General features: G+C 43.7%; 1 protein-coding gene across 1 annotated transcript; it reads right to left on the bottom strand.

Annotated features, from left to right (window-relative positions):
• Positions 1-4,551: 4,551 nt before the first annotated feature.
• LOC123159903 (protein TIFY 11e-like) lies at positions 4,552-5,250 on the bottom strand. The gene has a single exon (XM_044577711.1). The coding sequence runs from the start codon at positions 5,129-5,131 to the stop codon at positions 4,709-4,711; it is 423 nt and encodes a 140-aa protein (XP_044433646.1). The 5' UTR covers positions 5,132-5,250; the 3' UTR covers positions 4,552-4,708.
• Between the last annotated feature and the right edge of the window lie 7,559 nt (positions 5,251-12,809).

Here is a 12,809-nt window from a genome sequence, read left to right as displayed (position 1 = left end):
AGATTAAATTTGCATCTCATCTCCTCGTCCCTGCTTATGAATAAATCAGATACCCACTTTAGCCTGGTTCTATTCGTTTTTAGCTTAATATTTTGGGCCAGAATTTTGGAGGATCTAATTATCTCCAAATATTTCTACTATATACATTCAACACTACAGTACTTCAAAGAAATTTATCATTTAACACATGATCTTGGCCACGAATCAGATCCTAAGCACGAGACGGTAACCGAATAAGAGTGTAAGCCTTGCAACAATGCCTCCCATCCCATGGGCAGGTGGCATCCACCGCCTTGACGATGTTTTCTTTTTTTTGCGGAGGTTCTTTAATATTTTGGACAACAAGAATCCTACATCCATGGATGATTTACAAATGTTTTAGGAAAAATTTCATTAAATTCTCTCCTCCTCTTCCCTCTCTCTGAATCCCCCCACCCCCCTATGCAACCAAAAACTCATGCCTAATTAGAATCCGTTAAATGGATTCGTATCTCTAGCATTACTCTCTCTAGAATACCTTTTTGTTGTTATCGATGTCATCGTGCGATCAAAAGTGGGACCTTGGCGTAGATTTTGTGCTTGCAAAATAATCACTAGAACCATTTTTTTTCTTGTTATCGTTCATGCCATGTTTGTTGTTGGTAAATACCCATTTCCTCTATTTATATACACAGAATAAGTGTCACTGATTTATACAAAGTTGTACTAAATCAACGATACTTATTTTGAGACGAAGGGACTATTAATTAAGAACCGGATTCGACATGTCTCATCCCAAATATCTATTTGGAAGCACATGATTTTGGATTACACTATATTTACTTAATAAAGTTTTACGGTACTACTTATGTTGCAGTGAAGTAGGTCCCATGGGCATAAGAGTACTCGGCGAAAATGTGGGGGGCATATGAACGCTTGTATGTACATGCCAGTGCCCAATGACACCGTACCATAATTGCTTAATTTCGCTCCCCATACATTCGTGGATGTGCCGACCAGTGCCCAGGCATGTCCGTTTTGGACACTCACTTTCCTTGCAAAACAACCACATTCCTTATATTATCCTCGTGTTGCACGGTCACATGCATATGATCGATAGAGATTTGTTGAAGAGAAAGAGAGAGAGAAAAAAAAAAGAATAAAGGAAGAGAATAGGTGGTCGGCAGTGGGCCAAATCTTACATAACACTGCCCGAACATTCTATATCCTCCTCATATATGGCTTGGATATGAGGATTTGTGGACTGCCCAATTATGCCCGGACAAAATGAGAATTATGGTTGGGTTGCTATTTTATTCTTTGTCCTGTTTGGACAATGACCGGACTGTTTGATGGGATGTTTGAGGGCTCCAATTATAGATGGACTAAGAGCATCTACAGCCGGGCGTCTCAAACCCGCCTCATACGTCCGGGCCAGCCGCCCGGTCACTGATCGATCATGTTCTTTCGAAGTAGACGGACTCCTTAAACGTGTCTCAAACGACTGGACTGACCGACGTCACCCATATCCAACCCAAATATGGGGCGCCCGGGCAACCCCGTCACGTCGGACCCGACAGCTCGACCCCACCAAAAATTGCACCAAATCCACCAAACTCTCCCTGCTCCTCCCGCTGCCCTCCAACCTTTTCCGCGTCCGGACCCTCGTCGTCCTTCACCCTTGCTCCCAATCCTCGCCACCGGTCCCGATCCACAGCCGGAGATGTCATCCAGCTTGACCCAGACCGCTGTGACGGAGATGCTGTCCCCGCCTCGTTCATCGGCGTCACTTCCTCGGCTCCGACTTGCAAGGCAGACAACGTCGCTCAAAAGTTGCGGCGACGCCGGCAGCTAGAGAGGGAGGCGGCGGACGGCGGTGGCGTCGCAGGGAGGTTCGGACATGGTGGACCAGTTGTCACCTTCGCCACGCCCGGACCCCCCACACGAGGCGGCGAGGGCAGCTGCGGCACGGATGTAGGCGGAGGAGGTAGCCTGGATGCAGGCAGAGCAGGACGAGCAGGACGCACTCTGTCTGGAGCAGGACGCATTCCGCTCGGAGCAGGCGCTCGGCCAGGGATCGAAGCCATCCGTCATGCTCGGACATTGATTTCATTTTGGCACATCCGGTTTGTTGTTCTATGATTTGCTTTGCTTTGTTTTGAACTGTTGAATTCGCACGATTTGTATCGTATGATCAACATGCATGGATTACATGAATATGAGGATCGAAATATGAGGTATGTGGGTGTGCGGTGCAACATATGAGGGGTCGGCGGCGCTGTCCGCAGACGTGCCTATAAGCATATAGGTGGCCGGATTTACCAAGTATGGTTGTAGGGGCGAGCCCATGTTGTGCCAGCAGGTAGCACAGGACACCACGTAAAAAAATGTCTTAACTTTTTTTTTGAGCATCAGTACAGACACAGGCACTCATATACATGCGCATACACTCATCCCTATGAACGCACACACGCACACCCTACCCCTATGAGCATCTCCGAGAGACTGAGCCGGCATATCATCTTGAGATTTACGAAGCCACCGTAGGCGCCTCGTCGTCGACGGGAACGTCTCCTCCCACTGAAAGCGCATCGCCGGAAATCCTAAAATAAATTCAGGAATAATGCGAGCACCAGGATTTGAACCCTGGTGGGTTGAGGATACCACTGTCCACCTAACCATCTCAACCACAGGTTGGTTCGCAAAAAAAATGTCTTAACTTGTAACTATAGAACCCACGTACACTGGGACACCCCTAATTTTTCTAGAGGGACACCCGTACAAAACCAGGCTCTACCCAGCACAACGCAAGTGCAGCTCGGCGCGTGACGAAGGCCCAGTCCAACCTGTCTAGATGCGCGCCGTAGATCGATCGATCCATAGATCGATACGTGCTTTCCTGTTCGTCTGCTCCACGCTGCGCTTTGTGCCCTTGACCTTTCGCTTCCGTCCGTATCCCCCCGTACGCCGTACTCGCCGCCTATCGCCATATCAAGGCAAGTCGTCGAATCAGTGGAGAAAAGAAGAAACAGGTACGCTGCATCGGTCCCCAAACCCAATGCGGTATGCCTCAGCCTCTATTGCATATCTGGTTCTAATTATAGATTTTTTTCTCTAACCCTAGGGAATTAGGGCTACTGAATAAAACTAGAGATTTTGATTGTATTGGATAATTGGACTATTTTAAATAATTGTGCACCGAGTAGAGACCAATATTGCAACACTCTAGCACGCCAGCACAATATCAAGTAAGTTTTATGTTACATTCAAGTATTCAGTGTGTATACATGATTCATAGTTCTTTTCTTCCTTGCAAATTTTTTAATTATCTATATAAATTACAAATTTCAGGTGAATCTCAGTTTATGGAAAGCTTCTAAAAAAGAGGAGAACCTCAGTTGAAGATGAAAATGTTGGTCCGTCACACGAACATAATCAGAATGATGTCTATGTCCCGCCACCATCAGATGGACAAAGTAATGCCTCACCGGATGAACAGATTGATGTCTCGGCCCCGCCATCACCACATGGACAAAATGATGCCTCCAGATATGGAGTTCTCCCAATAATACAAGGAATTCATTTCAAGCTGAAAAAGAGATCAATTGGGAAGAAGAAATTAAATTTGATCGAGGTATAAGGAGAAGCATTGACGAGTATCATCCAAATCGGCAAGATTTGGTAAGACGGAAATATTTTGCCAATGGGCCTTCTCAACCTTGTACTTATTCTTAAGTGGATTGTTTTAATGATGTTATTGATTGGTTGCTTCAAGAACTTGACAATAGCTTCGCGGAGAAAAATTCTGAACTGCTTGCTCGCTTGGCGACTTCAAGCCCAAATGAATTATTTCGTGATTTTAACATAGTGCATTTGATGAGTCTTCCTAAATTTTATCCAAAAGATTTTGATGATGGAGAACTCAGCGACCTTAGACATCACCTTCATCTTTACATTGTTGTGTCCGAGCAGATGATCGCTCCTCTGGGTTTAAGTAATATTTGTGAGCTCTCTCAAAAATAGAGACAATAAAACATATTGTCTATCCCTTGGTTTATCGGACTTACTATTGCATAACTGTAATTAATATGTTACTAAGTGGATTTGTTTCTTTTGATTTGTAGGCAATCAAGATCTAGTATTGCATTTTCTTGTTATCGGTTATACTTTATTCATAATCTTGGACACTTCGGTTCTTCTACAATGTTCAATTTCCTGCTATCAAGTAATATTTTCAAGTGAAACTCATTATTTTGTATCTCTGGTAAGCATATTCAACGTTATATCGTATTCTTGGTATATTGTATTGTTATAAGTGTATTACTTTTATCTATATAATTACTTGATATCGACATATATGTGATAGAGATGGGACCCCGGGTTATTTTTGTCCTGGGTCCGCCCCTGGTTATATATATGCTCTAGCATGGTGTCTATCTGCACACACGGCCAAGTGGGGAATAGTAGCAAGTCATCGCGCATGTGAAGCAAAGACCATGGATTGCTTTTAACCCTCCCAAAAAAATAAGGACCATGGATTGGAAAAAAAGAAGACCATGGATTGGTCATAAATAAAAGAAGCCAGTCAAGCCAATTCGCCATGATCTGTTGGTCAAAACAACGACAACAATATTTTCTCATCATAATTCAGAATTTGGACTCCAACAACAGCCACACATTTACATGGACCGTAAACTACTCAAGCTACTCTACCACGCATGAACACGAATCAGAGCGTGAGCGTGAGACGGTTACAGGAGGCCGCGTTGCCGTCGGGCCTGCTGTAGGGGACGGCGCGCTCGGCGAGCCTTCCCTTGCGCTTCTCCATGAACCTCTGCAGCGACGCCTTCCTCGCCATGGGCAGGTCGCCGTCCCCTCTCTTGGTGCCTGCTGCGGCAGCGACACGGAGCAGCTCGGCGGCCCTGTCGGCCGGGACCTCGTCCAGCACCAGCACCCGCCCGCCGTAGAAGATGGTCATCTGCGCGTGCTCCGGCGCAGGACCCACCACGTGCTCGTCTTGCAGCGCGGGAACTTCCGCTCCGGGCATGAGGGGGAGAGCCACCGGCCGCGCCTCCGCCGCCTTGATGCAGCGGCTGAGAACGCCGCACGCTGCGGCGAACCGTCGGCTCTTAGCGCTCCCTGTCGCCGCCATTCTAGCCGCTCGCTCGCTCGATCGATCGGTCTCCCTGTACGCTCTTGAAGCCTAGCGAGCTTGAAGTGTCGCAGTGGGGAGGGGAGGCTCTGCTTGATCGGGTTGGAGGAAAGAAAGAAATTGATGGGTTTGCTTTATAGGAATCGCAGCGTGTCCTCTCCTGTGGGCTGTTGCTGTCGAATGTGGGGGGCGTGGTGGGGTATTTCTTCCTGGCCGTCTCTGGCACGAAGAACACGTGCTTGTGAGCTGGTCGACGGAGATTATACAATGGTTAGACAGCACGATATTTTCAACGTGGTGGCTGGTACTCCTCTAGTACCGCACGTTCTGTTGTTTACTCGGCCGCAGGCAGAGAGATCAGAAATTGACGGAGCGGGCCCCTCCCCCTCGGCTGCCGACTTCGGTGAGGCGGTCACCGATAGAGGAGGCGCAAATGTATCTAGCGTAGGAGGGTTTTTTTTTCTCCTTAAATAAAGTCCTTTATTCTTTTAAGTAATACTAGAAAACATGCCCTTGCGTTGCAACGGAAAAATAAATTCACATTGACCTAATTCAATAAGCATGACTCAACCCCCTCTCACAGGTCATTGTCTTCTATAACAACACCACAGTGAAACCAAGTGTCACTTCTTCTCACTCATGACAAAATATTAAGAGGTAAAAGTGACAACTAAAAACTCATTATCCACAATATTCTTGGGATATACAGAAGTTGAAAAGCTTATGAAAACAATTAAATATTTTATTGACTGCAAATTATAGTTTGCCCCAAAAATTAAAGAATCAACTAAGTTTGACGAATCATATATTTATCTAACAAAGAAAATACGTAAACACCGGTGTTGGGATCTACCTAAATGATAACAAAATAAGCATTAACATACTCTAATTTTTTTTAAATGTTTCAAAGACACATGCTTTGCTACCCATTTGGTGGAAAATAATGTTCGCACTTACACTTCCTTCTCCTGCTGGAAAAGGCAGTTTATGGATTGAAAATAGAACAAAAGAGCATCCGAAAATATTAGCTTAATTTCAATGACTATAGATCATCGTCCCTTTTTGAAGGCTAACTACTAATAAGCACACCGTGGTTTCCATGGCTTTCTAGAAAGGGAGACAACACTATGATAGTGAAAACATGAAGTATATAAGCTACAGAAACAATGTAGATAGAAGAACCAAGCATGTTCCTTTCGTGAGTACACAGTAGGGTGGTTGTTTCTGCATATCAAAATAAAATCCACCAAAAAGGAGAAAGAAGATGAATACCATGGCTGGTAACTTGAACACACATCAAATATAGTATTGGTATAATTTAAAGCATAGTAAAGCTTGATAAATTAAAAATAGAACTTTGCAAACATCATGCAGACTGAAGTATCATTTAAAATGAGTGAATTACTTGTAGATATGTACTTTGTACGTATAGATATCATTCTCGGAAATACATTTCATTATTAGGAGGTATCAAAGTGTGTATAACAATTGAGACACCCATAAAATGCAGTAAAGATTGTGTATGAAGGAAATATGCCCTAGAGGCAATAATAAAGTTATTATTTATTTCCTTATTTCATGATAAATGTTTATTATTCATGCTAAAATTGTATTAACCGGAAACATAATACATGTGTGAATATATAGACAATATAGTGTCACTAGTATGCCTCTACTTGACTAGCTCGTTGATCAAAGATGGTTAAAGTTTCCTAACCATAGACATGAGTTGTCATTTGATAAATGGGATCACATCATTAGGAGAATGATGTGATTGACTTGACCCATTCTGTTAGCTTAGCACTTGATCATTTTAGTTTATTGCTATTGCTTTCTTCATGACTTGTACATGTTCATATGACTATGAGATTATGCAACTCCCGATTACCGGAGGAACACTTTGTGTGCTACCAAACGTCACAACATAACTGGGTGATAATAAAGGTGCTCTACAGGTGTCTCCGATGGTACTAGTTGAGTTGACATAGATCGAGATTAGGATTTGTCACTCCGATTGTCGGAGAGGTATCTCTGGGCCCTCTCGGTAATGCACATCATTATAAGCCTTGCAAGCAATGTGACTAATGAGTTAGTTGCGGGATGATGTATTACGAAACGAGTAAAGAGACTTGCCGGTAATGAGATTGAGCTAGGTATTGCCGATACCGACGATCGAATCTCGGGCAAGTAACATACCGATGACAAAGGGAACAACGTATGTTGTTATGCGGTTTGACCGGTAAAGATCTTCGTAGAATATGTAGGAGCCAATATGAGCATCTAGGTTCTGCTATTGGTTATTGACCGGAGATGTGTCTCGGTCATGTCTACATAGTTCTTGAACCCGTAGGGTCCGCACGCTTAATGTTCGGTGACGATCGGTATTATGAGTTTATGTGTTTTGATGTACTGAAGGTAGTTCGGAGTCCCGGATATGATCACAGACATGACGAGGAGTCACAAAATGGTCGAGACATAAAGATCGATATATTGTATGACTATGTTTGGACTTTGGAAGTGTTCCGCATAAGTTCGAGCATATACCGGAGTACCGGGGGGTTACCGGAACCCCCCAGGGAGTATAATGGGCCTTATGGGCCTTAGTGGAGAAGAGGAGGGGCGGCCAAGGCAGGGCCGTGCGCCCCCTCCCCCTCAAGTCCGAATTGGACAAGGAGGGGGGCGGTGCCCCCCTTTCCTTCCCCCCTCTCTCCTCCTTCCCCCTTCTCCTACTCCTACTAGGACAGGAGGAGTCCTACTCCCGGTGGGAGTAGGACTCCCCCTTGGCATGCCCTCCTCCTGGACGGCCGCCTCCCCCCTAGCTCCTTTATATACGGGGGCGGGGGGGGGCACCCCAAGAAACACAAGTTGATCATTGATCTTTAGCCGTGTGTGGTGCCCCCCTCCACCATAATCCATCTCGATCATATCGTAGCGGTGCTTAGGCGAAGCCCTGCGTCGGTAGCTTCATCAACACCGTCATCACGCCGTAGTTCTGACGGAACTCTCCCTCGAAGCTCTACTGGATCGTGAGTTCATGGGACGTCACCGAGCTGAACGTGTGCAGATCGCGGAGGTGCCGTACGTTCGGTACTAGGATCGGTCAATCATGAAGACGTACGACTACATCAACCGCGGTATCATAACTCTTCCCCTTACGGTCTACGAGGGTACGTGGATGATACTCTCCCCTCTCATTTCTATGCATCACCATGATCTTGCGTGTGCGTAGGAATTTTTTTGAAATTACTACGTTCCCCAACAGTGGCATCCGAGCCAGGTTTATGCGTAGATGTTATATGAACGAGTAGAACAAAAGTGAGTTGTGGGCGATACAAGTCATATTGCTTACTAGCATGTCATACTTTGATTCGGCGGTATTGTTGGATGAAGCGGCCTGGACCGACATTACGCGTACGCTTACGCGAGACTGGTTCTACCGACGTGCTTTGCACATAGGTGGCTGGCGGGTGTCAGTTTCTCCAACTTTAGTTGAATCGAGTGTGGCTACGCCCGGTCCTTGTTGAAGGTTAGAACATCACTAACTTGACGAAATGTCGTTGTGGTTTTGATGCGTAGCTAAGAACGGTTCTTGCTCAGCCCGTAGCAGCCACGTAAAACTTGCAACTACAAAGTAGAGGACGTCTAACTTGTTTTTGCAGGGATGTTGTGATGTGATATGGTCAATATATGATGCTAAATTTTTATTGTATGAGATGATCATGTTTTGTAACAGAGTTATCGGCAACTGGCAGGAGCCATATGGTTGTCGTTGTATTGTATGCAATGCAATCACCCTGTAATTGCTTTACTTTATCACTAAGCGGTAGCGGTAGTTGTAGAAGCAATAATTGGTGAGACGACAATGATGCTACGATGGAGATCAAGGTGTCGCGCCGGTGATGATGGTGATCATGACGGTGCTTTGGAGATGGAGATCAAAGACACAAGATGATCATGGCCATATCATATCACTTATATTGATTGCATGTGATGTTTATCCTTTATGCATCTTATTTTGCTTTGATTGACGGTAGCATTATAAGATGATCTCTCACTAAATTTCAAGATATAAGTGTTCTCCCTGAGTATGCACCGTTGCCAAAGTCGTCGTGCCGAGACACCACATGATGATCGGGTGTGATAAGCTCAACGTTCACCTACAACGGGTGCAAGCCAGTTTTGCACATGCAGAAATACTCAGGTTAAACTTGTCGAGCCTAGCATATGCAGATATGGCCTCGGAACACTGAGACCGAAAGGTCAAACGTGAATCATATAGTAGATATGATCAACATAGTGATGTTCACCATTGAAAACTACTCTATCTCATGTGATGATCGGTTTTGGTTTAGTTGATTTGGATCACGTGATCACTTAGATGATTAGAGGGATGTCTATCTAAGTGGGAGTTCTTAAGTAATATGATTAATTGAACTTAAATTTATCATGAACTTAGTACCTGATAGTATTTTTCTTGTCTATGTTGTTGTAGATAGATGGCCCGTGTTGTTGTTCCATTGAATTTTAATGTGTTCCTTGAGAAAGCAAAGTTGAAAGATGATGGTAGCAATTACACGGATTGGGTCCATAACTTGAGGATTATCCTCATTGTTGCACAGAAGAATTACGTCCTGGAAGCACCGCTGGGTGCCAGGCCTACTGCAGATGCAACTGACGACGTTAAGAACATCTGGCAGAGCAAAGCTGATGACTACTCGATAGTTCAGTGTGCCATGCTTTACGGCTTAGAACCGGGAATTCAACGATGTTTTGAACGTCATGGAGCATATGAGATGTTCCAGGAGTTGAAGTTAATATTTCAAGCAAATGCCCGGATTGAGAGATATGAAGTCTCCAATAAGTTCTATAGCTGCAAGATGGAGGAGAATAGTTTTGTCAGTGAACATATATGCAAAATGTCTGGGTATAATAATCACTTGATTCAACTGAGAGTTAATCTTCCTGATGATAGTGTCATTGACAGAATTCTTCAATCACTGCCACCAAGCTACAAGAGCTTCGTGATGAACTATAATATGCAAGGGATGGAAAAGACTATTCCCGAGCTATTCGCAATGCTAAAGGCTGCAGAGGTAGAAATCAAGAAGGAGCATCAAGTTTTGATGGTCAACAAGACCACCAGTTTCAAGAAAAAGGGTAAAGGGAAGAAGAAGGGGAACTTCAAGAACGGCAAACAACTTGCCGCTCAGGAGCAGAAACCCAAGTCTGGCCCTAAGCATGAGACTAAGTGCTTCTACTACAAAGGGACTGACCACTCGAAGCGGAACTGCCCCAAGTATTTGGCGGATAATAAGGATGGCAAGGTGAACAAAGGTATATGTGATATACATGTTATTGATGTGTACCTTTGAGCTCGCAGTAGCAGCTGGGTATTTGATACTGGTTCTGTTGCTAATATTTGCAACTCGAAACAGGGACTATGGATTGAGCAAAGATTGGCTAAGGACGAGGTGACGATGCACGTGGGAAATGGTTCCAAAGTCGATGTGATCGCCGTCGGCACGCTACCTCTACATCTACCTTTGGGATTAGTTTTAGACCTGAATAATTGTGATTTGGTGCCAGTGTTAAGCATGAACATTATATCTGGATCTTGTTTGATGTGAGACGGTTATTCATTTAAATCTGAGAATGTTATTCTATTTATATGAGTAATATCTTTTATGGTCATGCACCCTTAAAGAGTGGTCTATTTGTCTTGAATCTCGATAGTAGTGATACACATATTCATAATGTTGAAGCCAAAAGACGCAGAGTTGATCATGATAGTGCAACTTATTTGTGGCACTGCCGCTTGGGTCATATTGGTGTAAAGCGCATGAAGAAACTCCATACTGATGGACTTTTGGAATCACTTGGTACTTGCGAACCATGCCTCATGGGCAAGATAACTAAACGACGTTCTCCGGAACAATGGAGCGAGCAACATATTTGTTGGAAATCATACATATTGATGTGTGTGATCCAATGAATATTGAGGCTCGTGGCAGATATCGTTATTTTCTCACCTTCATAGATGATTTGAGCAGATATGGGCATATCTACTTCATGAAATATAAGTCTGAAACATTTGAAAAGTTCAAAGAATTTCAGAGCAAAGTGGAAAATCATCGTAACAAGAAAATAAAGTTTCTACAATCTGATCATGGAGGAGAATATTTGAGTTACGAGTTTGGTCTACATTTGAAACAATGCGGAATAGTTTCGCAACTCACGCCACCCGGAACACCACAGCGTAATGGTGTGTCCAACGTCGTAATCATACTTTAGTAGATATGGTGCAAAGTATGATGTCTCTTACTGATTTAGCGCTATTGTTTTGGGGTTATGCTTTAGAGACGGCTGCATTCACGTTAAATAGGGCACCATCGAAATCCGTTGAGACAACGCTTTATGAACTATGGTTTCGCAAGAAACCAAAGTTGTCGTTTCTTAAAGTTTGGGGATGCGATGCTTATGTGAAAAAGCTTCAACCTGATAAGCTTGAACCCAAATCGGAGAAATGTGTCTTCATAGGATACCCAAAGGAGACTGTACACCTTCTATCACAGATCCGAAGGCAAAACATTCGTTGCTAAGAATGGATCCTTTCTAGAGAAGGAGTTTCTCTCGAAAGAAGTGAGTGGGAGGAAAGTAGAACTTGATGAGGTAACTATACCTACTCCCTTATTGGAAAGTAGTTCATCACAGAAACCGGTTCCTATGACGCCTACACCAATTAGTGAGTAAGCTAATGATATTGATCAAGAAACTTCAGATCAAGTTACTACCGAACCTCGTAGGTCAAACAGAATAAGATCTACACCAGAGTGGTATGGTAATCCTATTTTGGAGGTCATGTTACTTGACCATGGCGAACCTACGAACTATGAGGAAGCGATGATGAGCCCAGATTCCGCAAAATGGCTTGAGGCCATGAAATCTGAGATGGGATCCATGTATGAGAACAAAGTGTGGACTTTGGTTGACTTGCCTGATGATCGGCAAACCATCGAGAATAAATGGATCTTTAAGAAGAAGACTGACGCTGATGGTAATGTTACTGTCTACAAAGCTTGACTTGTTGCAAAAGGTTTTCGACAAATTCAAGGGGTTGACTACGATGAGACTTTCTCACCTGTAGTGATGCTTAAGTCTGTCCGAATCATGTTAGCAATTGCCGCATTTTATGATTATGAAATTTGGCAAATGAATGCCAAAGCTGCATTCCTGAATGGATTTCTAGAAGAAGAGTTGTATATTATGCAACCGAAAGGTTTTGTCGATCCAAAAGGTGCTAACAAAGTGTGCAAGCTCCAGCGATCCATTTATGGACTGGTGCAAGCCTCTTAGAGTTGGAATAAATGTTTTGATAGTGTGATCAAAGCATATGGTTTTATACAAACTTTTGGAGAAGCATGTATTTACAAGTGAGTGGGAGCTCTGTAGCATTTCTAATACTACATGTAGATGACATATTGTTGATTGGAAATGATATAGAATTTCTGGATAGCATAAAAGGATACTTGAATGAGAGTTTTTCAATGAAATACCTCGGTGAAGCTGCTTATATATTGGGTATCAAGATCTATAGAGATAGATCAAGACGCTTAATTGGACTTTCACAAAGCACATACCTTGATAAAGTTTTGAAAAAGTTCAAAAGGGATCAAGCAAA

The sequence above is a fragment of the Triticum aestivum genome, chromosome 7B (genome assembly GCF_018294505.1).
Source record: "Triticum aestivum cultivar Chinese Spring chromosome 7B, IWGSC CS RefSeq v2.1, whole genome shotgun sequence".
NCBI classification, from domain to species: domain Eukaryota; kingdom Viridiplantae; phylum Streptophyta; class Magnoliopsida; order Poales; family Poaceae; genus Triticum; species Triticum aestivum.
The sequence above is the reverse complement of the archived record's forward strand: the minus strand, read 5'-3'. Positions and strand labels throughout refer to the sequence as shown.